This window comes from Ambystoma mexicanum, chromosome 4q, assembly GCF_040938575.1.
Source record: "Ambystoma mexicanum isolate Mex_15411 chromosome 4q, UKY_AmexF1_1, whole genome shotgun sequence".
NCBI classification, from domain to species: domain Eukaryota; kingdom Metazoa; phylum Chordata; class Amphibia; order Caudata; family Ambystomatidae; genus Ambystoma; species Ambystoma mexicanum.
Genome location: NC_090928.1, coordinates 137152763 through 137177762, shown reverse-complemented (window position 1 = coordinate 137177762; position 25000 = coordinate 137152763). Strand labels below are relative to the sequence as shown.

At 45.9% G+C, this 25000-nt stretch overlaps 1 protein-coding gene across 1 annotated transcript in view; it reads left to right on the top strand.

Moving 5' to 3' along the window:
* Positions 1-25000, top strand: part of LOC138467549 (maestro heat-like repeat-containing protein family member 1) — a 796923-nt gene that overhangs the window by 251168 nt on the left and 520755 nt on the right. Inside the window, exon 5 of the mRNA XM_069607658.1 lies at positions 18712-18839. Within this exon, the coding sequence (XP_069463759.1) occupies positions 18712-18839 (128 nt within the window). The remainder of the gene's footprint in view (positions 1-18711; positions 18840-25000) is intronic.

Sequence of the window (25000 nt, the reverse complement as noted above, 5' to 3'; positions counted from 1 at the left end):
CATGGAATCCCTCAACTCCCTGCAAGTTTCCTTGAGGCCCTCCACACGCCTCAAAGCCCGGTGCATGGAGTTCTCCGCCCTGACCATCCTGAGCCGTGCCCTCTCCGCCCGCCGCCTCTCTGCATCTATTTGCTGGCCCAACTGCTGCCACACGCAAGACACTCCCAGTCTGGGGTCCTCCTGCCCCTCGGCCGATGCCTGCCCCTGGGGTGTTGATGGCCCCGAGCCATGATGCCTCCCACGCTGAGCCTGCTGCTGTCTCTGACGCAACTGCCTCTGCCACCACAACGGCATCCAGGCTGATGGAATCCCCCAGTGCCATCATGCACGTGCCCTGCCCGATGATGCCGGCACATCCTCCATCCGCTGGGGTCCAGTTGGTGGGGTGGCCACACCTGCTGGACCTCCGACTCCCGACTGCGGCATGGATGGGATCTCCACCTGGGTGGCTGCCTTGGTTGGGACAGATCCACAGGGGGCCCTATTGGCATCTGGGCCAGAAGATGGCACAGAGAACTACTGGCATATAGTGTGCACAGAGGAGGAGAGGGCCGCAAGACTGGCCGACACATGGAGGAAACCCCCGACCATGGACCCTCCCAACTGGGCCACATTAGCACACAGCTCTTCGTGATGATGTGCATGGTCCCCCCAGGTCATCACGAATTTCACGTGTGTGCAATGTGACACCAATCAGGACGGACTCCATCCGGTCACGGGTCCCCTCGTCTGAAGGTAGAGGAGTGCCAGATGACGTGGACCTCACCCCTACCTGCGGACGGGCCTGGGATGGGGCATCCCTGCTGGTGCATGGTGATGCAGTAACAGTGTGAGGGACAGAGACATGCACAGGCACCTCTGCGGAAACCTGTGCTGCCTCCTGCCCCTGGACTGCACCAGTGGTACCACCCCCACCAGTCCCCATGTGCAGCTCTGTAGCGACCTCCTCCTCCTCCTCTATACACACCACCAACCTGGATGGCTCTGCACCGTCTTCCACCACTGCAAGCCCCTGTGGGGGCTCATCCGCCCCTTCCGCTGCAGCCGTAGTGGCAGAAGCGGCACCAGCCCCTCACTCCCGGATGATGGAATTTCCTGGGAGGTTGACTGGCCTTGCGTCGCCGGCCAGTGGAGGCATCCCTGCCGCTTTCCTCCACAGCGCCGTCTCCGCCCTCTTCTTCACTCGCTGCTGTATAAAGGGAGACATTGAACACAAGCATCAGGGTACTGTACATTAGTCCCCTAGACCGAAAGCAATGGCACATGAGTGGCACTGTCAAACGTCACGTCCATCATGTCTCCCAACAACACATGGGTCAGTGCAGGCAACACACATGCAGTAACCGACATGGCACATGCAACAAACATTTGCATCCATGTCCACGGCACCATAGAAACATCCATTGGTGGGCTGAAACTCACATGCATCATGGGACATGCTAATCACATGCACACGCATCACCAGAGTGTCATGCATCTGGCTTCGTATACCCACAGACACAGTGTATACAAGGATGAGTCACACATCATCACAGACATGACGCATGCATCCATGGTGCACACACTACTCAGACACACGGACATGTACATCATGCATGTCCATGACAGCAGCACACATCTCTCACACCCCAAACATGTCAAAGTACAGACACAGGCATGCATACATGTGTGCATTCCTCATGATGCATTGTAACACATACACCATCCATGTGGGTCACGCCTGACTGGACTCACATGCAGCACCATCATGTCCCTGCACACACACATCCAAACATGGCCCGTGTCACACATGCAGCCAAGTAGCTAACTACCGGCACACTGCAACATGCACTGTTTTAAACGTGAATGCAAGGCCACTTACCGCTCGACTCCAGACAGGCCTGCATCCTGAGGATCTGGTGGTGAAGCACTGGGGAAATGCGCTCCAGGACCCTCATCTGCTGGGTGGTAAGCGGGGCCCGGTGCCCCACTGCATCCGCTGCCTCCAAGAGGCTCCGGGCCTTCTTGAGGGTCCTGGATTTATAGTCCTCCCAGGGCTTTTGGATGTGTTTGATGTCGCAGGGTGCCGCCCCCCCCCCTTGATGGCACCCACTATGTCCTTCCAGATCCTCTTCCGTCCTTCCTTGTCGGTGCGCAATGGTGTGAAGAGGGCATCATAATGCCCCAGAACTTTCTCCACCAGGATACCAACTTCCTTTTCACTGAAGTTGACAGCCCTCTTCCTGTCTGCTGGGGGATTGCCACTGGTGCTGGAAGGTGTTGTGTCGGACATGGCAACCCCCAAGGCAGGTGTGGGTGGGCAACTGGGTCCTGGGGCTGGGCTGTGGAGTGATGGAACACCAGTCGGGAGTCTTCTGTTCCAGCAGGGGTGGTCACAGCAACTGGACCCCTGCAGATGGCAGATGTGCAGGCACCAAATGGCAGGGCACAGTGGCAGCAGGCAGGCAGGCAGGCAGGCAAAGAACAAAAGTGGACAGTAATACCAACACTAAAAATGCATTAAAACACAAAGAAGCGTGGTGGGTTTTTAAACTTCAAACCATCACGCAAGGACTGAATGAGGCAAATGTACCTTGGGAGTAACAACAGACTTATTAACCCTGATATTTAGCCCACTGTGCATCCCTCTGCCCTGCCAGCAAACATACCGCCTTCCAGCAGGCTCCAATACTTGTGGGTCCACCCCATGACACCTCATGACACTGATCATGATCGCAACACATCTCCTAAAAATAAAAAATAAAAACAAGTGCCAGGTTTGATGAGCCCATATGTACCCCTACATTTTACCATGCACTTTTCGCTATCTCTATTAATCTATGCCTTCCTCCCAGAACCCTACTCTGGGCCCAGGTTGGTGAAAGCAGTTAGGAGAGTAATTTTTTGGAGCGCCGACAGGCCTCACTCCTCCACATATCTCCATGATGTAGATTAGGATAAGCGGCAGCTATGGGCGATTCCTCTATAAGATAGGGCCCCATTTTGTCAAATATGTCCTCAAAGCACTAGGCAATTCTCACTAGGTGACACCCCCAGACACCCAGACACCCCGTAACCCATAAGATCTGTCAGCATATGCCGCATAGACGCCAACTCGTGTATGACGACATTTGGTTTCCATGGTATTCCAATTTCCACCGATCGGACCCAATGCGCAGGCACGGCAGCTGTAACACCAGTCCAGCACGCATGCACAGTGAGCTCCAGCATACAGCACACTGCGGATGTACGCGAACGCCGGAGAAGGAGCTTCGCTTCTTTTCTATGCCGGCAATGGCTATACAATAGAACAACCTGCCTCTGAGGTAAGCTAACTGCCTCAGAGATACGTTCCTGCTAGCAATCCCATGAACTAAGCATTTTGATCTATGCCAACAAACAGACGAACTTACCACTTTTGCAATCCCTTCTTGTTCAAACAGCCAGATAGAAATGTTCCCACGATCACCGCAGAGTCCCTGCTTTCTTCAATTCTCAGAAGACCTGGCCTTATGCTGCCACCCATCAATCTTAGGGCAGCTATTCCTCCAGCCTCCGGAAGGTATGTAGCTTCCTGAGCACCATACTGTTCTGGGCAACTTATTACTAAACTGTGTGAGTAAATTCCAATTTTTCCAATCCTCCCTCTTGTACCCAGCATGACTACCCACCCCTGCGGCCTCCAACATTAGAGGACGACAATTTACCACCCAAACTCGGACATGGCATCTTTCTGCCTCCGAACTCCAATACCAACAACCAAAGGGCAATCACAAACTCAGCGTTTGCCCTAGAACTATCAACAGGTCAGTCCCTGATTACTTCCAGCACTACCAACCAGATTTTGTTTGGTCTGGTAAAGATAAAAATGTTAAAATGTTTTAGAGTCCTCCCTACACTGCACAGTCTTCTAGCCATGCAGTAGTAGGGTTTTCACAATACACATTGCAACACCTAGAGTCTAATTCCAAGTCTCCTTTTTCCTTTTCTCTTTTCTACCCCCTCCCTGCTTTGTTTTCCTCCAGAGAAACAACCCCAGAGGCCCAGATGAAGGCTTTTTTTACCAAGGAGCCAAAACGCCTGTGGTTCAAGCATAAGATTTTGCTAAACTATCCACCCGAACTTCTTAGGGGGCACCTCCCCCTGGTGTAGACCAGTGGTTTGGTACTCTGTGGGAATATTTTAAACCACATCAGAGCTGGCTACTTTAACTAGCTCCAGCTCTACAGCTAGCCTAGAATTACCTGATTAGCCTGTATGTTTATTTATTTGTTGTTCTTTTCCTGAAGACAAGGTACATGAACACATCCCCACTTTGGATCAATACAAGGGTATATGTTTATAGAAATACTGCAGAAGCTGTGCAGATTACTGCCTTTATATGTGTGAACACTGGTGTTTTGTCTTTCAGTTGTCTTCCTACAAAAACATAAATATGATGTAATATTTACCTCACAAACAGTACTAACACACCCTTGATTTATACACTGTGATGTCGTTCAGTAGTGTTTAAAACTTTAAAACATTACAATATCTATACTCTGCTCATTTGTTGAAACATGAATATGATACATGTAAACCCAGCCAGAGGACTGGATCTGCTAAATAAAAGCTGAGTACGAAAGTATTGTCTTAATATATGCGTATGGAACTTAAATCCAGAGTAAAATAACCATACTATTGGATACTCAGCTTACTCTGTAAACACTCCAATTAAGGTTAGAGTGTAAAACAATTGACATGTGGTTGGAGCTCCCCCTTTTTGTTCTTTACCTTGCTCTAACTCTACTTCCTTCCACATAATTAGGGCTATCCCTTCTGTTACCTATTAGCAGGCAGGCAGGCAGCAGCAGATGGCTCGTGGGAGGCTGCTCAGGACTCTGGGGGGGCAGTAATTCGTCTTTCTGGGCAGGAGCGTGGTCTTCCGTGTGTTGTCGCGTAGCCAGCTTGATACAGAGTTATTTGCCACGTGAAAAAACAGCACATCAGCGTGTAATTCGAGGAAAGGCCCTTGGCGTGTAAGCGCGTAGCTGACGTAACGTGCGCATGGGTGTCTCCCTGGCATGTGTTGAAGGTCCCACGTGGATTTCCATCACTCTGTATGTGCTCTTCGTGTGTTTTCGAGACGTTGGGGTTCACACATGATTACTTCACAGCGGCTACAGTGTGTACTTCTTCTTTTGGCATGGGTGTTGGCTACGTGTTCTTCTTCTACACGCAAGGCAGACGGTGAGTCTCACATGCTATTTTTCCTACTGTGGGTGTCCCTGTTAGTCGCGTACCCCTTTTTTTCAGGCATGTTGATCACGTATGCATTTTTTGCGTTCCTGGCTGCCACAGCGTACTGTGTGTGTTTTTTTACATGCACATGGGCTACAAGGGTCGCGTATCTCTTTTTCTTGCTTTTTTGGGATGCCCGAGCATTGCGTGACACGTCATTTCTCCTAGGGGGCCACAGAATGGGACATTCATCGTAGCTGTATATACGTGTTTGTTGTTTGCATGCACTTTTGTAATGCGCAGGGACGCTACCGCCTGCCTTCGTGTGGCGGATGTGTTTAGGCCTGTGCGTGTCTTTGGTCGTGCGCGGGTTTCCCCTGTTCGATTCCATGAATACGAGTAGTTCGCGTGTGTGTGGGCGTTCCATGTTTTTCCCTACAGTAGTTCCCCAGTTACACCTTCTTTTTCACGCGTTGTTCCCCCTTCCGCGTGTTCCACCCCATGTTCCTCCCCCTTTTTGGTGTGTGCGCTGACTTTGTGTGCTTTCGCTGTGCGCATCGCACAGCATTCTGGATGTTGCAATGATGTGTGCACCCGTGTGCGCCACGCAAGTATTTGGCGCACATCCCGGGGAAAACATGCACAGGCCCTTCCATGAATCGCACGCGTGCATGTGCGCTTGCTTTTTCACGCTTGCGCCAGCTTGTGCCACGATGTTCAGTGCACATTTGTTCCATGAATCGGCCCCTTATCTGGAGAAAATTAGATTCTGTGCGATTAAGAAAATTAAGAGCATCAAACAAGGAGGAGATCAAGAAAAACAATTGAGACAACAGGAAACGAAACTCATTATCTTCTTCTGGAGCACATTTGAAGAATTAAATACAGGCTCATGTCTATGATAAATCATAAAAACCTACACATAAGTCAGAACAAGTATTCAATAACAGGAACAGTATCTCCTAAAATGTAATAACAATTAGAGTTATTGTATTACTAGCTTATATACTCGGTGTTGCCCGGGCTTTCATCACTTCATAGTTATAAGTAACTGTGCTTAATGTGGTGCAGATTGGTGAAACAGTGTGGAATTGTATAAGGAACAACGCTTCGCCAAGCCACTAGCCCACAAACCCACAAACACATTTTGACTTTTGCTGAAATCGGGGGAAAGGCGTAGGGTGTCCAAATGTGTAGCCAGTAATGTCCGGGGGTCCTAACAAGTGACTGTGTAAAATGTGGTGCAGATTGGTGAAATGATGTTGAATTGCATAGGGAACATATGCAAAGCCACAGACCCACAAACCCAGAGACCTTTGCTGAAATCCGGGGGAAGGGGTGTGGTGTCCAAATGTCATGTAGCAAGTAATGCCTGAGAGTCCTAATGGGTGACTGTGAAAAATGTGGTGCAGTTTGGTGAAACAGTGTGGAATTGTATAGGAAACATACGCAAAGCCACAAACCCACACCCAAATATGCACTTTTGCTGAAATGCAGAGAAAGTGGTGAGGTTTCCAGATGTCATGTAGCTGGTAATGTACAGAGGTTCCTAACAGGTGACTGTGCAGAATTTGGTGCAGATTTGTGAAACAGTGTGGGATTGTTTAGGGAACATACACAATGCCAGAAACCGATAGATAGATAGATAGACAGACAGACAGACAGACAGACAGACAGATAGATAGATAGATAGATAGATAGATAGATAGATAGATAGATAGAAGTCTAAAGGCATAACTGGCAGACATATTTAACTAATAAGAATGTCTAATTTTCAACAGGTGAACAAAAGCACACTAACTACATACTGGAGATATATATACATGGCTCTATAAAACACCCTGCAGATTCTGGCAGAGTCTGAGGAGTTACCAGTGACTGCCAGTAACTCTACTATTTCCATTGTGGGAGTGCCTTTTGGAGTGCCTTTAAAATCTGTTTCTTCCCGTTGAGCGGGCGCGGAGTCTGGCAGAGTCTGAGGAGTCCGAGGAAGTCAGCGGAATCCCGGACTCCTCTCCAGACTCCTCTGCCTTCCATCCAGCCCACCGCGGTCTGCTGCTACGGTCTGCTGCCACGATGCGAGTAATCGTTGCCGCCGCTGCCGCAGCCAAAGGAAAGACAGCGGGTGTATCAATGAAGACCCACGCTCAAAGGAAGCGGGCGCGGGACTCACTGTGCCCTGATTCGGAACGCTCCTGGCTCTCGGCGGAGTCTCCCGAGGCTCCCCGGGTGTCGCCCCTCGGGGAAATCAAGTGGGCTCGTCCAGGCTCCGGCCGAGACTGATTCTGCCTCGAAGGCGGATCGATTGACGCAGCTGGCATCGAAACGGACTACAACAAACAACGCCACAGTAAGTGTTTGTGTGTCTGCATCACCTACATCAGCCTCTGTAATTTTTGACTGTATTGTGCCGATGGGGGGCTCGGCTGGGGGCTCGAGGCATGAGCTTGTGGTAGACTCATCCACTTTGCAAACCACAACAGATGCTGCTCTCGTGCTGCCTGCCCAAACATTCTCTTTTGAAAGCTGTGTCCCGCATGAGGGTATGTCTGCCCTCTTGCTAAATGAGAACGCCACCCATCATGAAGTCCGTGACAGCACTATAAACACGGCTACAGGTCACAGCCCCAATAAGCCTCCTGCCCGTATTTCATCAAGCGACCAGTGTGGTCCGCGACCTGTAACCGACTTAACACATGTGTCCTCTTGTTTGACCATTGGCGACCAAGTGCCCAACACGAGCACATGTGTGTTGGACACAACACGCACTATACTACACAAAGAAACAAGCAGCGGGTCGCCTCAGCCAAGATTTTATAGTGCGTATGACAAATTGTTACCTTCGCCTGTGATGTCCCCGAACATGTCCCATGCAGCAGGTCCTCACAGCGCAGTTTTCACTTACAAGGATGGTGAGGAGCCTGGCCATGAACCGTGTGTAGAGTCTTTTAACTGTCCCTTATCCGCAAGAGTTGATTGGGAAACATCGAAAAAATTGCAAGACAAAGATGTTAATCATAGAAACTCCTTGGACATTGTTAATAAGCTGCTAATAGACCTTAAACAGATAAACAAAGGCAGACTTAATAATTTAACAATTAAGGACACATTGACGGGAGTTTCGGAACCAATGGAGGCTGCATTTGAACCCTTGGCCAGTATGAACTCACACGTACTGGCAAGTAAAAGTCAACCGCAGAGCTCACACAAACATAACTTGGTGAAAAGAAGAAGAAGTTATTCGAGCATATCACCAAGCGTTCAATGCTCACAGAGGAAGCTCCCTAAAACAGGCACGGCTGTCTCTAACCAACCGCAAAATCGCTCACTGAATGCTCCAAATCAGAGCGAGGATGGGTTCTTAGTCGAAGACGCGTGCTCTGAATCCACGTCTGACTCATCATCTTTGGACTCATCCCTAATGGAGCGTCCATTCCCAAAAATGAGACGCCTTCCTTTTGGGCAGAAAGCGGCAGGTGGGTCATACAACGGTAGACAAAGGCAATGCACGCCAAATTCCAAACATGAAAGACCTTCAGACTATCATCATGTCTTCAACGACAATGTCGCTGGCACCTTTTCTTAAAATGTATGAACACTTAAATGAAAGCCTAAAAGACCTGACAGCCGTAGTTTCTGGCATGAATGCAAAGATTGTGGATTTTGAGAACATGCACATGATCCACATGGATGCAATGGTGAACACTAATAACAAGGCTGAGCTGGCGATAGGGTCTTTAATGGACTCCAATAAAAATGCCAACTTGGATAGGAAATTATTGGCAGAAGTGGCGAAACAAGCGCTCAACCTTTTTCAACAAAAGCCAGAAAATTGCCCTCGCAATGGTGCCCTGGATGTTAAAGGAAACGGGGTCTCTTGTGCCTTAAATCATTCGGCACCTGTTTCCTCAAGTTGTTTGCCTGAGGCTTCTTGTGCCCTGCCTGTGGCGGCTACTGCAATCGCACACCGAAACAACGACGCTGTGCCGGTCACAATCGGAAAACCCTCCTCTAAACGCACTCAAGACCCATCCATCTCGGCGTCTGACAACGTTGTCAGTCAATCAGGAGCCCAAACTCTCGAGGAACCTCCAATTTTGGCTGGAACAGACAAAAGCAACCTTATACATTTCCATGATATTCTCTTGGTAAGCCAAGGTGCGGGATACCTGGCTCTCTTGGATCCCCAAACGGCTTCCTCTTCTGACCAAAATCAAAGCCTAGGCTTGGTTGGTGAGGAGCCTGAACCTGCACATAAAGAGGTGAACGGCGCTGCCTCAGCTGTCTTCGATATATTTAAGTCTGCCAAGAACGCTCCAACAACTGGCCCCAGAGTAAAAAAACTGCAGAGGCAATGGAACGAAAAAAACAAAAAACATGCCCTTGAAAAAAATGAAACGAGGCAATGACTCTAGGAAATTCCTGAGAAACTTAAAAACAGTTAACGTAACTGTTAACAAAACAATGTTGAAAGAAACAAGTGGAGAGTCAGAATTCCAGACTAATGAAGTTGTCATTCAGTTGGATCAGTCTACCGGATCGAAAATCAACTCATGCGACTTACCTGAAGACTTGCTGAATATGTCAGTATATGAGGATGCAGTAACTGAGGAACTGGGCGGGGTAGATGAAATAAATCCCTTGCACGGCAGCTCCACCAATGTGGCAGAGTCTGATGATAACACCTCTCTTCTCCCCGTCCTAGCCTGTCCACAATTGGACACCAATGTTATTCCTGCGGTAAAACCTTCATGTCCAAACCAGACTCACTCTTACATGCCATCTGAGCTGTCAAACAGAGTTGTAACATTGTGTGAAGTTAGTCAGCCAACAACTGCCTCATCAGATGGCTCGGATATTCAAAAGAAGACGTTCATGACATTGGACGAAAAACGCCGTAAGATGTCAACACTATCCAACAAATTGGCCTGCCAACTTGAAGAGCCCGGGGCTCAGATAGCGCTGGACTGTCGTGGAAAGCTGCCTCTGTTTGGGGCTGCGACGCTGGACTCTTCAAGCAAATACTCAAGGAACCCTATAGCGACCATGTCCCTGCAGCCTAAGCCAAATGGGAGTCTTCCAACAAGACCTACAATTAGAAGGAATCCACTAAATGACCCTATTAAGGCCAACCACTCAAAAAATGATTCATTGTTCCATCAAGTGCGGAACGTATCGATTCTGCAGATGATCTAATTATGAACCGTCACAACGTCTTGTGGCTATGTCATCTTGTACCAAGCCTCAGAGCAATTGAATCTGGAGACCTAAAAATTGTGGAATTCTTCAATGACACCAAAAACGATGCAGTTATTCTACATGTTCAGTCTAAACTTATAGTTGATACACTTCTTCAAGCTGGTCCGGTGCTATTGTCGTTGGGATTCGACATCTCCTTAGCACCTCCTCGTGGTTCAACTAGTGTAACGAAAGAAGGGCTTAACATGGCAGATGATGGAAGAGACAACAAAGCACACATGTCGAGGACGAGTGAATTTGCTAAACCAACTCCCCTCGCAAGCTCTCAATGTCCTGTACCTAATAACTGGAAAACACCCTTTGAGCTAACTAGCAATAGCAACATAAAGATAACAATTCAAGGAGCAAACCCAGCACCCTCCAAAGCAGATTCGATCGAGCATTGCTCGCTGCAAACGGCGAATGGAAATGACTGGTCCTGGGTTGCTGAAACTCTAAACAACGAACAGTCGTGTTAACGCCAGGCCCCTAAGCCATATAAAAACTACACACTAGGATCCTGGAACACCAGGGGTTTCAGTCACCTGATCAACACTGCTTGGACTGCTGAGTTAGATCTTATTTGCCTACAGGAGACGTGGCTGTGTGAAAGACCTATTTTGGAGGGCTTTGAAATTGCCCATAACCCAGCCATTAAACAGACCAAGGGCAGACCTATGGCTGGCCTCCTAGTGGCGGTCAGGATCGAATCAGGTCTCCGGATTTTGAACTCTGTTAACATCTCCCCTGTAATCCAAGTGGTAACGGTTGGTTTTGGGGGGGCAGTTGCTGGCTTGGCCTCCAATTTCTGCATTCTCAACCTCTATTGGAATCATGGGGCCACCGAAGCAAAATACTTTATAGATGAAGTCACAACGGTGCTTGACGACCTCATGGAATTCGGACTGCAATATGACATGATCATCTGTGGTGACCTTAACATTGACTGTATTAGCCATCTAAATTCACTTGGTAACAAGAAGAAAGTCAACAACCTGGAACATCAATTGACAACTCAGTGGTGCCTGGAAATGGAGCTACGTGAGCTGACAATGTTGAACGGCCAAACTCCGGGAGATATTCCGGCAGCTCCTACCTGGAGAAGAGGGGACCAAAGCTCTACACTTGACTACATCCTGGTATCTGGAAAGATCCACACGAGAAACAACAGTTTCGCTGTCATAAAATGAACTACAGCGATCATGACATGGTGGTTCTAAAATTTGTGTCAAACGTACAACCTTTCCAGGATCGATGGGCTTACTCAGTCAGAACAGGAACTGGCCGGATTCGTCTGAATCTTGACTACAGTGAAGTGGGTTATATTTTGAGGGGCCTTCAGTTCTCTGAATCTCTGGAATATGATAATCTTCTGACGCAATATCAAGAACAGAGGAACAGAACAGGAAATACCCAATTTATACCCAAACATAAATTCGATCTTGAGGTGCAACAACGAAAACGCCTTCTTCGCTGGCAGCTGAGAACGGCACGAAAACAACTTCCCATAGATGACAACGTTCAAGCACGAAAGTTCAAACAGGGCTATAAGAACTGGCTTAAGTCTCATAAAGCCATCATGCTGCAAAATGACGCAGAGCTCATGTTGTCAAAAATGGAGAGCTCTAACTGAGCTGATTATTGGAGACTTATAAATGACAACCTTGCTCCACAACACGCCCTTCAGGCCAACCTGGTCCTTGAGTCCGAGTGGATAGCCTTCTACGCTGATCTCTTTCACAAAAGCAACGAGACTAATGATTGGGATCCTCCTAATCTAACACACTGGGATCTCGCATTTGATTATGAGGACATCTTGAGAGTCATTAAGAATGTGCATGACTCCAGAGCACCGGGCCCAGATGGGCTAACGAACTTCACGATCAAGCACCAGCCAGAAGAATGGGCCGCCATCTGTGAGCTGTTGTTTAACAGGATTCTTAGGTGCTGCAAGACCCCCAACTCATGGAAATCCGCAGTGATTATACCAATCTTTAAAAAAGGAGATCGCAGAAACCCTAAGAATTATAGACCAATTGCACTCCTTGATGTGTTGGGCAAGGTGTATGCAACCCTCCTTCAACAACAACTTCTGGAGTGGTCCACGAACTGCAACCGGGTGGATCCGAGACAGACAGGGTTTGTCAAGGGTGTGGGTTGCTGCGTCAACCTCCTTTTGTTAAACTTACTGAAGATGGAAGCCCTTCGATCAAATTCTAAGATCTATCTCGCGCTGGTTGATCTATCCCAGGCGTTCGATAGCATAGATAGAGACCTGTTATGGGGAAAAATGACTAAATGGAATTGCCCACCAAGCCTGTTGGCCGCTATCCGTGAACTTCACACAAATACATCAATCAGAGTTCGATTGGACCAAAAGGGCAATTTATCAGCTCCTATCGACACCTCTAGAGGCATCAAACAAGGCTGCCCCCTAGCAGCAAGTATATTCAATCTGTTCATATCAGATATCAAAGACGTCTTCAATTGTTTCCGCACGTTTCCGCCCAAAATTCACGGTTCTCATGTTGATTATCTAGTTTACGCGGACAACATTATTTTGTTAGACACAACACCAATAGGTCTACAACGTAAACTTGTTACCGCGGAAAAATATCTAACAGAGAACGGCTTGAACATCAACAGGGGGAAATGTGAAATCATCGTCTTTGAAAAACTGCAAGGCTCGAAAATTAACAGGCAGAAATTCAAATGGTATGTGGACAAAGAACCCATTGGGTGTGTGCTAAACACCAGCTATTTAGGAATGCGAATAAGTGCGAGCCGAAATGACGCACCATGGGTGGAAGCAGCTAAGAGAAAATGCCGACAACTGGCATGCCAAGCGTCTCTAATCAATAAAAAATTTGGGAAATTTTCCCTAAAACCAACGCTAAATTTTTTCCAGCAGAAGGTGGTTCCCTCACTGATCTACGCCGGTGAAAATGCTTTTGGTTGTGGGAATGAAGTGTGGAACTCGCTCGAAAACATCTTTTGGTCCAAAGTTCTACACCTTCCCAAGGGTACTTCCACGGCCTGCGTAAGATACGAGCTTGGGTACATCTGTATGCAAACGAGGGTTGCCTGGAATCTCCTTAACCTTTTCAGGAAACTAAAATCAACAAATCCGACGCCCCAAATTGCAATTCTTCAGAATCCAGAGACTGAGAAAGCTCCTACAATTCTATTCCAATGGAATAAGTTATGTCGTGAAGTTCTTAGCTCATATGACATCACAACACAAATTTTGCTCGAGAATCCTGACGCTGCTAAATTGAAGCTCTGGATAAATGACTGGATCAACACCTGTAATCGAAGAGCAACATCAAAGTCAACGCAAGAAGTTCCGGAAGAGGCGAGAGCCTATGGCTGCGTTCCGGCTTATTTGGCTTGCTTCCCGGACCAGTGGATGCGATCCTCATATTTGCAGTTTAGGCTTAACGTCCTGCCAACTAAGGAACGACTCTGCTATTGGTCCCAATCATCTGACTCGGACCTTATGTGTCGTTTTTGTAATACCTCAAATGAAACACTCAAACATCTGACGATGTTTTGTTCCGGATTGGCGAAAGAAAGAAACAGCATCTTCAGCCCAGTTACCAAGAACTTTCAGTTCCTAACCCGAGATGATTGGTGGAAAGCTCTGTTTGATGGGTCAAATAGACCTGTGCTGTATGCCTTGGTTTCCTTTCTTCAGGTGGTAAAAGATTGTTTACATGCTACTATGGCTGAGCAGACCGGCAGGACGGCCTGAAGATTCGACTTAAGGTCGTATGCGATGTTCAAACACACGTATTAAGACTCTAAGAGATGTGGGTCGTTTTATGTCTTGAAAGTTCTGTAAATTTCTTTTTTTTTTAAAGGTTTGAAAAAACCCAAATAAAAAGTAAAAAAAAAAAAAAAAAAAAAAAAAAAAATAAATAAAAACACCCTTATATGATTTATAGTATCTACCTAGAAGAATAGACAGAACTAGTTAGCCGGTATATTGGGAATGTGCTAACTAATGTCCCTGTAGACTGTAGATTACCTATTGTTGTACCAAGTAGCAATCTTAAAAAACAAAGAAATAAGTTGGGCATGTGATTGTTTCTAGACATTGTTTAGGTTTACAATGAATATGGAGATTTTTACAAATTCAATGTTCACAAATGTAAGGAAATTGAGACACAAGAATAGCGGAAAGTGTAAAACAAGGAATCAATGATAGTTGATCTTCATCTACAATTACAGAAGAGCAACCCATGCTACTATAAGATGGTGCCCATGAACTACAAAATAGTAACCAAGCAATAGTCAATATTCTGAGAAAAGGAATCAGATTCTTTAAATAAGGATTCCAATATGGCACCTGTGATTAATGAAACACCAAACAAAATGTAATTATCATGCCACACGAAATTGACACTCTGAATGAGATGAGGCTTATGAACAAGATAAACAACTTTAGCATTCTGTTGGGCTGAGAATGGAATGAAATAGAACATGGATAGTATAAGATGTTGTCCTACTATAGATACAGAAACATTAAAAAAAAAGTAGATCGAAGATTACTGTTAAATCAATGAAGAGAAATAAGATAAGACGAGTGTAAGGTACGAGTGATAATAACATTGCATATCAATATTACCATAGAGAATAAATGGTCTTGTTATAGCTATAGCTCAGTTTTCTTCTATTCGTATTTTTATTTTCCAATAGTAAGGAATAATCATACAATCGAAAAAGACACAGGATTTAAAAAGTCTAGTATAATATACATGAAGGTATAGACTACAGTTAGGACATTTCAACAAATACTATTTGGGATGATGATTTAAAAAAGTTTCTAGAACTTTGAGAAAGAAATTACATACATTGTAATATATACATTAGTAACATGGGATAATATGTCTGGATTAGAGGGTGACAAGGACAGTCAGAAATTGCACTTGAATCCATGATCATTTGACTTTGAATATTAGTGTATCATGAAATATGAGTGTATGAAACCAACAGCAATTATAGTGCATGAATAATTAGCTGTAGTGATGTGCACTACGTTTTGTTATTCCCTTCTTTTTACTTTTTTTTTTTGCAATTGTGATATGATATAATCGCTAGTTATTTGTCCATTATTTGATTAATAGTCAGCTCACTAAGGGCCACATTACATATGTGTGGATCACTAAGTAAAACAAGTATTGACAAGGACGGGTGCAGTTGAAAACTAGGACCCGTGTGCTTGATTGATCTGGACAGAGGCGATGTGCAAACCTGAGCATGGTAAACAAGGAAATACAACTTAACCTTTGGAGGAATTTGAAAAGAGTGTATCATTTTGTACATTGTGTATGACAAATTGAATACTGATTAAAGAGAGACAATGAATTGTGCAATTAGTTATTTAAATCTGAGCATTGCAAACAAGGAAAACTAGGACCTGTATACCTGATTGATTTGAAGATAGTTGATGTACAAACTTAAGCATTGTAAACAAGGAAATACAAATTATCCTTCGGAGGACTTCGAAATATAGTGTATAATGTCATATATTTTGTATGACGAATTAAACACAGATACAAGAGATGCTTTAAATGTCAAATATTGAGCGCAACTGTGGTATTGGTTAAATCGTATATATGTATATATATATATATATATATATATATATAAAGAAAAAACCTTCCCTCTTAGTGGCTCTCATGCCTACACAAGCAAGTGCTCATGTTCCGGTTAAGGGAAAAAAACGTTTTAACTACACACAAGGCTGTGTTGTGAATGCGTGACTAAAATGCATGCACACACTGCTGTCTCAACTCAAAAGCACAAGTACTCAATTCCAAATAGTAGTGCTAAAACATAACTTTTATTATTCATAACATTTCATCAAGTAAAACATTTAAAGTCAGCACGGACTAAGGAAGTGGTTGCTGGGTTTTACAACCACTGTTGTTGTGCCACACATTTCATGCCAATTCTGGGACTTCCTCAGGATTTTCTTTACAGCCTCAAGCTAATGGGCTATCTTTATTTCTAAACACGGGAAAATCCTTATCTCTGGTCATGTGACTCTAACTAAAAACACCATTTATACGGCTAAAACAGGGTGGCCATCTTGACCTAGTGTATCTTGGCCGTTTAATGCACTGTTTACCTTTAAAATAATCTTGAACATTCATTATAAACAAACATTTTATATAACGAAGTTCCCTTTTTCATTACTCAATTTATATTATTAATTTGCCCATTGGATGCAATACCCTTGATTGAATTCAGTTACCATTGCAGTGAATCCTGCATGGCAGCGGGTTAAAGACAGCAACCTTCTGCATACTTGCCAACCCTACATATTTAGGCAGTAGGCTACTGCTTTTTAAGCAGTCCTACTGCCTACAGATTTGGGTGACAGACCCTACTGCTTTTTACAGTGGCAGGTAATTTATGTGACTCTAAGGCAGTCTCCACGACAAAGCATGCAACATATTAGTCTATCTGTACAGTGGGCTGCTAGGTGATTAATTTGATTGGGCTCAGGCCAATCCACTGACCTGACAGCTACGTGACTCTGTCCTGCACTCTGGCCGGTAAGAAATACATAAATGCCTCTTAGTAAAGTGACTCTTTGCAAAGTGCTCATGTTTTAAAGTGACAGTGTGCAGATAGTGAAAAAAAGCAATCGGGCTCATAGACGCAACTGAGAGTCTATCATTGAACTGCTAAATGGCTGATAACATTTAACGCTTATCGTTTATATGGAGAGTCTCAATACAGCCCAAGTGGGCTAACCATCAAAGAGAGCTTCCCCAAACACTGTAAATACTGCAGTACAGAACGTGCTATAATAGCAGCATGTTGTAGCAGGGTTATGTATCCATAACATGAATCAATTATTAAAAAGCAAGTACATTCCATATAAGGAAGTCATGAAAACACTGTTGGACAAGAAAGACATGCTGTGGCCGATGCTGCCAAGTAGCTAGTTGACTGCACAGAATTCAACCATGCTAAGGAAAATCTAATGGCCACTCCACTATCAAAAATCTGACAAGCAGCTACTTGGGCACGAAGGGCCAAATTCATAAAAATGAGCAAATAAAAAGAAAAGCGCAGCAGTTGCACTTTTTAAAATTTGTGTTCAATCTAGTAAGGCTTTCAAATTGAGGGGGGCTGGATAGAAGCGCAGAGATGCTTCATCCAGCCCCCTTGCACACCTTAGTGTTGTGCACAGGGTTTTAGGACCTGTCTCTGTGAGAAGCGAGAAAATAAAAATAGTATTTGCATCCCTGTTTTAGCTGCGGCTGTCACACTTCGACAAAAATGCATGAAAGGGACAGGAAAGACCCTGTCTTGCAATGTGCACCCCCTGAGCTACTCCAAACAGGCGCAGGGGCATGTCTTGGTTTTCCACACATTTAAACGTGCATCCTCTTTGTGAATTAGGGATTTGTTTTTAAATTAACATAAACACCCCCTGATTTGTGCAAATGCGCAAAGAGTTGAAAAAGGGCATCAGAATTCCAATGTCCATTACGGATTGCGCTGACATGCAAGAATGCACGTTTGGGAATGTGTCCCTAAACGTTTTTCACTGACTCTTTGATCAGAATGGACACTCTAAGTGGATACTCAAGTGTGTTAGATGATCCTGAAGACCTTGATCCTAGGTGTCTGCTTATTACTACTGCTTTATTAAATTAAGTGGGTGCATATACAAAAGATCCCATGCAAGAGAACATTAGGTTATTCAATTGGTCCACATGAAACCACCAAGCCTCCCCTTGGGGTTGCTTTTTATTACTTTACCTTTTAACTTAATGAATGCGGTGGGTGAGAGTTAATCTGTGTTGTTTATGTTTAATGTGTACATATGAATTAATTTTACCAGGCAGTCTCTCCATGACCTTGGGGAATATTCTGCTATGCATGTGGCCCTATGGATGATACCAAGGCTGGAATCTATATTTGCAGGTAAATAACTCAATGTTACTGTTGTTGGCTTAAGTAGATTGCGATTCCTTTAAGGGATGACTCTACTAAGATCATACAATCGCATCCACTGTCAGCATTACCAGAAGCAACAGGAAAGAAGACAGCATTCACACCCGTAAAACTGCCTTATTCTCGCCTGTAATCAAAACGTCTCATATGTGTAGCTCTTATTTGTATGCTTTTGTGATTGGGTGGAATTTGTTCGATGCCTTGAAACAGGATCATGCCACCATCTAAATTGCTGAGATTCATAAGTGCACACAACTAACAGTTACTTTTATTCTCCTGTGGGATTGGTTGCAGTTCCACCAATGAAGAGACTCAAAGGAATGACTGGAGAAGAAATTGAGTATTCTTTGGAGCAGAGTGCTATAGGGGATGTTCATGAGACCACCATTACGTGCTGCAAGATCCTGAAGAAGCCGAGAAAGGTAATCATTGTGGGCCTCTTAGTTATTGTTTGCGATTTTACAATACCTCATTGCCTGTTGCCAGTGGTTAATTTGTAAAAAAATAAGTGCCAGTGCCCACACAATATTGGCCCCATAATGCCGGGCGCCCCCATCAGTGCGGGCACGGCGTCACCGTCCGCGCGGGCGTGCCGGCCGTGCCAGTTCAGTGCTAGACCTATCTAGATCGGCCCACCACCAGCCCATCACACTGCTGCTGCTCCATGTCAGATGTTTGGCGCTGCAGCAACTGCTGGCACAGGCTAGTAGTAAATACGCAACTAAGACATGCTCCTACTGTAACTGCGCCTCGATGCCCTCGAAAGCCTGCGTGAGCACTTTAAAAATGCAAATAAATAAAAAAGCATTCTGTTTCAGTCACTGTTGCACTGTATTTGTCTCTACCCCTTCTGCCCCATCTGACAGTCTGTTAAAGTAACCAAGTATTGTTAATCGGTTACCTCCAGGAAGAGCACCCTCCCTCAGCCCGTTCTTCAGTCACCTCATCCAGGTGTTTTGTGTAATCAATTTACTCTCAAGCCCTTATCAGTCATCACATCTCATAAATGGATCCCCCTTCACCCTTCCTTCAAGCATGAGCATGGTGTTGTATAACTTGGAAAAAGTCATTTCTGCAAGACGTTGTGAAATAAATGGCCTTTGCTACTTCTGCTTTAGGGCCTCTTTCCACCTTAACACATATTAAAAAAAACGAAATATGTTTTGTCACCCAATATTAAGGAGCCAGAGGAGAATGCATATTCGGATTATCTCCTTCCCACTGACATGTCCTTGACATACTTCACTAAACTGCGGGGTGTAACAGACACCCACCTCCCTATCTGAGGATTCCTATCTGAGGATTGCATGTGCTCTCATTCGGAGCACATGCTCAGAGCGTATTGTACCCAGGTTAAGGGGCCACATCTGGTGTATAAACCACACATCAGGATAGAGAACATGCACTGGAATTATGTAAAGAAATTACAGCAAAAGATGGTTGAGAATTATTCATGAATACTCAACTAGTGCTTTTATTTATGATGACAGATAAGTGGGCACGTGCACCATGTTTATCCCCGTCTAATTTCCATGTGTGTATCTTTAAGCCTGAAATGGCATTTCAGAAGTTCGTCTTTGCATGGGCTTTTCTCGCGAAGTGCAGTCGGTTCGGTTTCGGCCCAATACGTGCACCGTTCCAGGTCCCCTCGCTGAAGCTCATTTGTGAACTAATGAGGCGGATAACATTAAAAGGAAGAACGGAAACACCCAGCCAAAAATTCACAGTTCATGTTTCGCTTAGATGAATGCTATCCAGGGTCGGACTGGGGCATACAATTGTCTCGAGTCGGGCTCGGCACCATTGAAAAAGTGGGCAAAGTTGAAAACGACAATTCATTCATTTTGTGACAGACACTAGTGGGACCACGTTGCCACCCGTGTCCCGCCCGGTCCTGGGCTTTGCCTTGCCTTGCCTCAATCACTTAGGCTACCTTCCGTGGGGCCACCACTGCCACAGCCATGCTGAGCCTGATGATGACAAAAATAGGTGCGTGGCGCAGCGGCCCTACGGAAGGTAAGATTTTAAAAGAAAAAACATATATTTGGGCGGCAGGGGCCCATCACTTTCGAAGTGATGGGCCACAGCCGCCACTCAAAATAAGTTATTTCTTTTAAAACCTACCTTCTATGGGGCGGGGCCCCGGCCACCAGCCCCACGGAAGGTCAGGTTTTCAAAGAAAAAAGTAAAAAACATACTTTTGGGCACAATCCACGGGCCAGGCCGCCCGCGACAGAGTCATCCAACTCATCTGTGGCAGCCGGCAGCCCCTGGTCACAGAAATTGGCCTGGGCCTGGCACTGACTGCAGTCAGCAGCACACTGCACACAGGTCACACAGACAGAAGCCCGGGCACGGACGGGCCCCTGGTGGGGTCCTGACTGCTGCGCAGTCAGGACACCACCTGGGGACTGTGCCGCCGCCCGGGCCCCGACCTGGGCCTTCCTTGCCTGATCACTTGACTGTGACAGGCTCAGGCTGCACCGCACGCATCAACAAGTGACTTACCTGCTTTGCCGGCTGGGGCTTGGTCTCTTGTCTGGCCTCGAAGGGGGGGGGGGTGGGTGTGCACACTGGCACGCGCACAAATGAAAAAGCAGGCAGAGGGGGCCCCAGGAAGCAACTAGGCTGCACCACACAGTGCAACAGGGCAGGCTCTCTCTCTCACAAGTCAGGACCGACGACGCCACGCCTCGACACCTTCACTTCACAGTAACTCGTGAAATGAAGGTGGCGCCGTGCTGCCTCCTGTGGCAACAACCACACGTCACCATGTAATTTCACTGGCTCAGAAGAACAGCCAATGAAAACTGCACATTCTGTGTTACTATACATAATGTATCAAATACTGCATAGTAACAACATAATGGTAGTTTTCATTGGATGTTGTTTGTAACAGTTTGTTGTTCATTCCTATTGCTGGACCCTCCCAGGCCCAGCCAGCCATGGCCTGCAACCTGCAAGCACGAGAGAGATTGAGATCAGAATGACAAATCCCAATGATTTATAATCGAAGCAAAGCGAAGTGGAAGAGCAAACAAAGGAATTGCACGTGCGCTGGCCCTGCATGAGTTCCAGTGCCCAAAAAAGAGTGCCGGTGTTGGGCACTGGCAACCACCCCCACAAATTAAGCATTGCCGGTTGCTCAACAATCTCACACCACGTTTGAATGAATAGACTGTCCGAGGCTTGTCTCAAGCAGGACATATGGATCTGTCAGGTCAGCAATGCATTATAATAGTAGCAACATCTAATACTAGAAATGTCATGAGGGAGATGGAGAAGGGTCAGTGGTTAACACAACATTTGGGGGCCCCATTGTGAGCCATGTTGAGGGCCTCCCAGCTCCTCCATGAAGAATGGGGGGCCTTTTCACACAGTGGGCAGACCTGAACCACCACGCAAATGCAATGCCCATGATGACCATGCTGATGGTGAGGCATGCCTCACACTGCACTAGGTGAAATATGTAAGTACGTTTTTTCATCGCACCTTAAATCTTTCCTCTAACAAAGAAACAAGGGGGTGGTGTTGGGCCCTTGGCACCCACATGTATGAACCACCTCTCTGCGTGGCCAGTAATAGTGCATAAGTAGCATAAACAAATATGCTCATGCTGGCTCTGCCAATATATGCTAGCATCCCCATGTGAGAGCATACTCCTGTTGACGTTACCCTTACTACCAGTCGTTAAACTAATTAGCAGTAGAAATCTAATGGAACAAGAAGAAAGCATTCTATTGCTGGCTGCACAAGTGCTTCCCCTCCGACCACGCAAGCACACTCTTCATGTTGATTTTGTGCTTAACGCCAGTAAACAATACAATGCCACAATAGGGAAACGTCTTCTTGCTGCCTGCACAAATGCCTCTTCTTCCACGTAATAACATTCATGTTGACTTTGTGCTTAGTTCCAGTATTAAAAAAAAGCCATGCCTCAGTAAGAAAACATCAATTTCTTCATGGCTGTTCAAATTCTGCCCCAATCCCCCACCATGTAAGATCATTCATCATGTTGACTTTGTCCTGGGCCTTAACACCAGTAAATAAAAGTAATGCCTCAATAAGAAAATATCTTCTCCTTGCTCCACCCCAACGTAAGAACACACATAATGTCGTCCAGGCCTTGCCCGTAATGCGAGTAAAATGCCATGCCATAGTAACAGAATGTCCAGGCTGTCTGCCGGATTGAACCCCCCACCCACTCCTCAACATAATAACACTCTTCAAGTTGGCTTTTCCCAAAAATGCCAGTAAAAGCTACCATGTCACTTTAAGAAAATGTCAGTGCTCTGATGCAGCACCCCTTCGTCCTCAGCCTCCCATTCACACTTAATCACATTCATACCCATTCATTCACCCACCAGTCACTCACCCATACAGCTTTTTTACTTACAGTCACTCACATGAGCACCCAGAAATTTCACACTACATTCTCCCCACCTGCATTCAAAACATTCACACACACTGCATTGTTATTCACATGTCACGCACACTGACACCCATACATACACACACTATTGGCACTTGCATAGAAAAACAAAGGCGTGCATACATACATACATGAGTATTCAAAATGCATGCATTATACACACTCATTCAAATTACAAATACGAGGTGTCTTACCTGTTACCACACAGCTCCAACCTCTTCAATCCAGGTCTTATGCTCCCACGCTACCTGCAGACAGGAACCAGGAAGCAAGAATTCTACCTGGCTCCTGACATGTATAGAAGAGCCAAAGGCAGGGACGGCATTTAGGGGGTGCCTGAGGTCTCCCTTGCTACCACTGTGGTCTCTCTTTCTACCCCCAAAAAAACTAGAAAACATATTTTTATGGTTTCATTTTTTAAATGCAAGTTCCAGGGCTGTGGCCAGCACCCTGTGGGTCTTTGCTTCTGGAGTGGCTGACTTTCTTTTACAGGGCTCAACCCCCCCCCCCGCAGAAAAATATAGAACAGGGGTTCCACAAGTCTAACACTTTCAACAGTGACCCTAAATAAGAAAGAATAGGAGAATAGGAATGCCAAATAGTGTGTTTTTCTGGAATTCTATACAATAATTTCTGGACTCATTAACCTTTTAACTGCCATGGGTTCCCCCCCCCCCCCCAGTGCCAAGGCCTTTTTTGGTGATTTCAGTGTTTCACCATGCAAAGCCTTCTAACATTTTCTCCTTCATTAACCCCTTAAGTGCCAAGGACGAGCTATCTCGTCCTTGGCACTGGGGAGGTAATCCCAAGGACGAGATACCTCGTCCTTGGCAGGTTTATTTCAGGCACACTTCAGGGGGTGAGTTACTAATTCAGCCTTTCATCCTTCTGAGGTCAATAAATGAGTACCAACATAGGTTGAGTGATATTGTATATATACTTTTTCTATATAAAGCGCTTAAGCGTAAGTGCTATATAATAAGACATCATTATCATTTGGCCATGGACGTCTGCTTGCATTCACAGTACTTTGTTAATATGGGCCTATACCCACTGATATTAACGAAACATATGGCAATCCATTCTTGTATGAAATGTAAATAACATGACAGTGATATCATAACCTTCTTTTCCATAGTGTACTTAGGAACAATGATATGTGATACCACTTCCTGTTTTGTCAAGGGGTGAAAGGTCATGTTCCATCGCTTTCCGCAATATCACTTCGGGATGGGATCAAATAACATCACTTCCTGTGATGTCATCAGAGGTCAAGGATCGTGTGATGTCACTTCCGCTACCCCTGGCATTTTGGTGAAATGACATCCCTGGCCAAAGGTGGAGCGCCCCCATGGTCGTAATTATAGGGGGGGGACAAGGGGTTTTGTCCCCCCCAACTTCTGTGGCATGCCTTTTTGTCCCCCCCATCTTTTGGAGGGAGGACAGGGGGGGCGAAATCATCAATTATGTAATTGGACAGCAGAAGCCCGGCTGAGGTTCCCAGCATTATGCTGAGATGCCTGGCAGCCGTGCTGCAACACATTCAGGGCCAGGACGCCCTGCAGGGCTCAGTCCCTCACCCTGGCTGGCCTGACTCAAAGTCAACAGCCAGGGTGCTGAACTGGGTGTTGCAGGGCCTGGCACCTGTGCTCCCACGCTAGCAGCATCACTTCCAGGAGCCGCGGTGCAGAGAATTGCTTTTCGGCTTTGTGTTTGTGCGACACAAAGACAGGAACTAGTACGTTCATTCAGCTTGCTGGTTTCGGTCTGGAGGTGCATGAGTGCAAAGAGGTTAGGTCGGTGTAACATGAGACGTGGCCCAGGTGGCATTTGAAAGCAGAGCAGAGGAACTTAAAAAAAAACATTAATTGTGTATATTTGCAGGGGGCTGTGCTGCGGGCTGGCTCTAGTGAGGACGTGTGTCACATTTGGACAATGTGAGCAGAGCTCACAGTACACATTAAGGCCCCAGGTATGAAGACACACTAACATTAATAAATGGTGTATTCTCTGTGGCAAGCCACAGCTCTGCAACGCCTCTAAAATTAGTCTTGCAACTTTTCAGATGCTACTAAAGCGCCACAATCCTAATTTCAAAATGAAATTGGCAGAAGGGGCGCCCTTCCCAAGTAGAGTGGGAAGAGTCAAGCT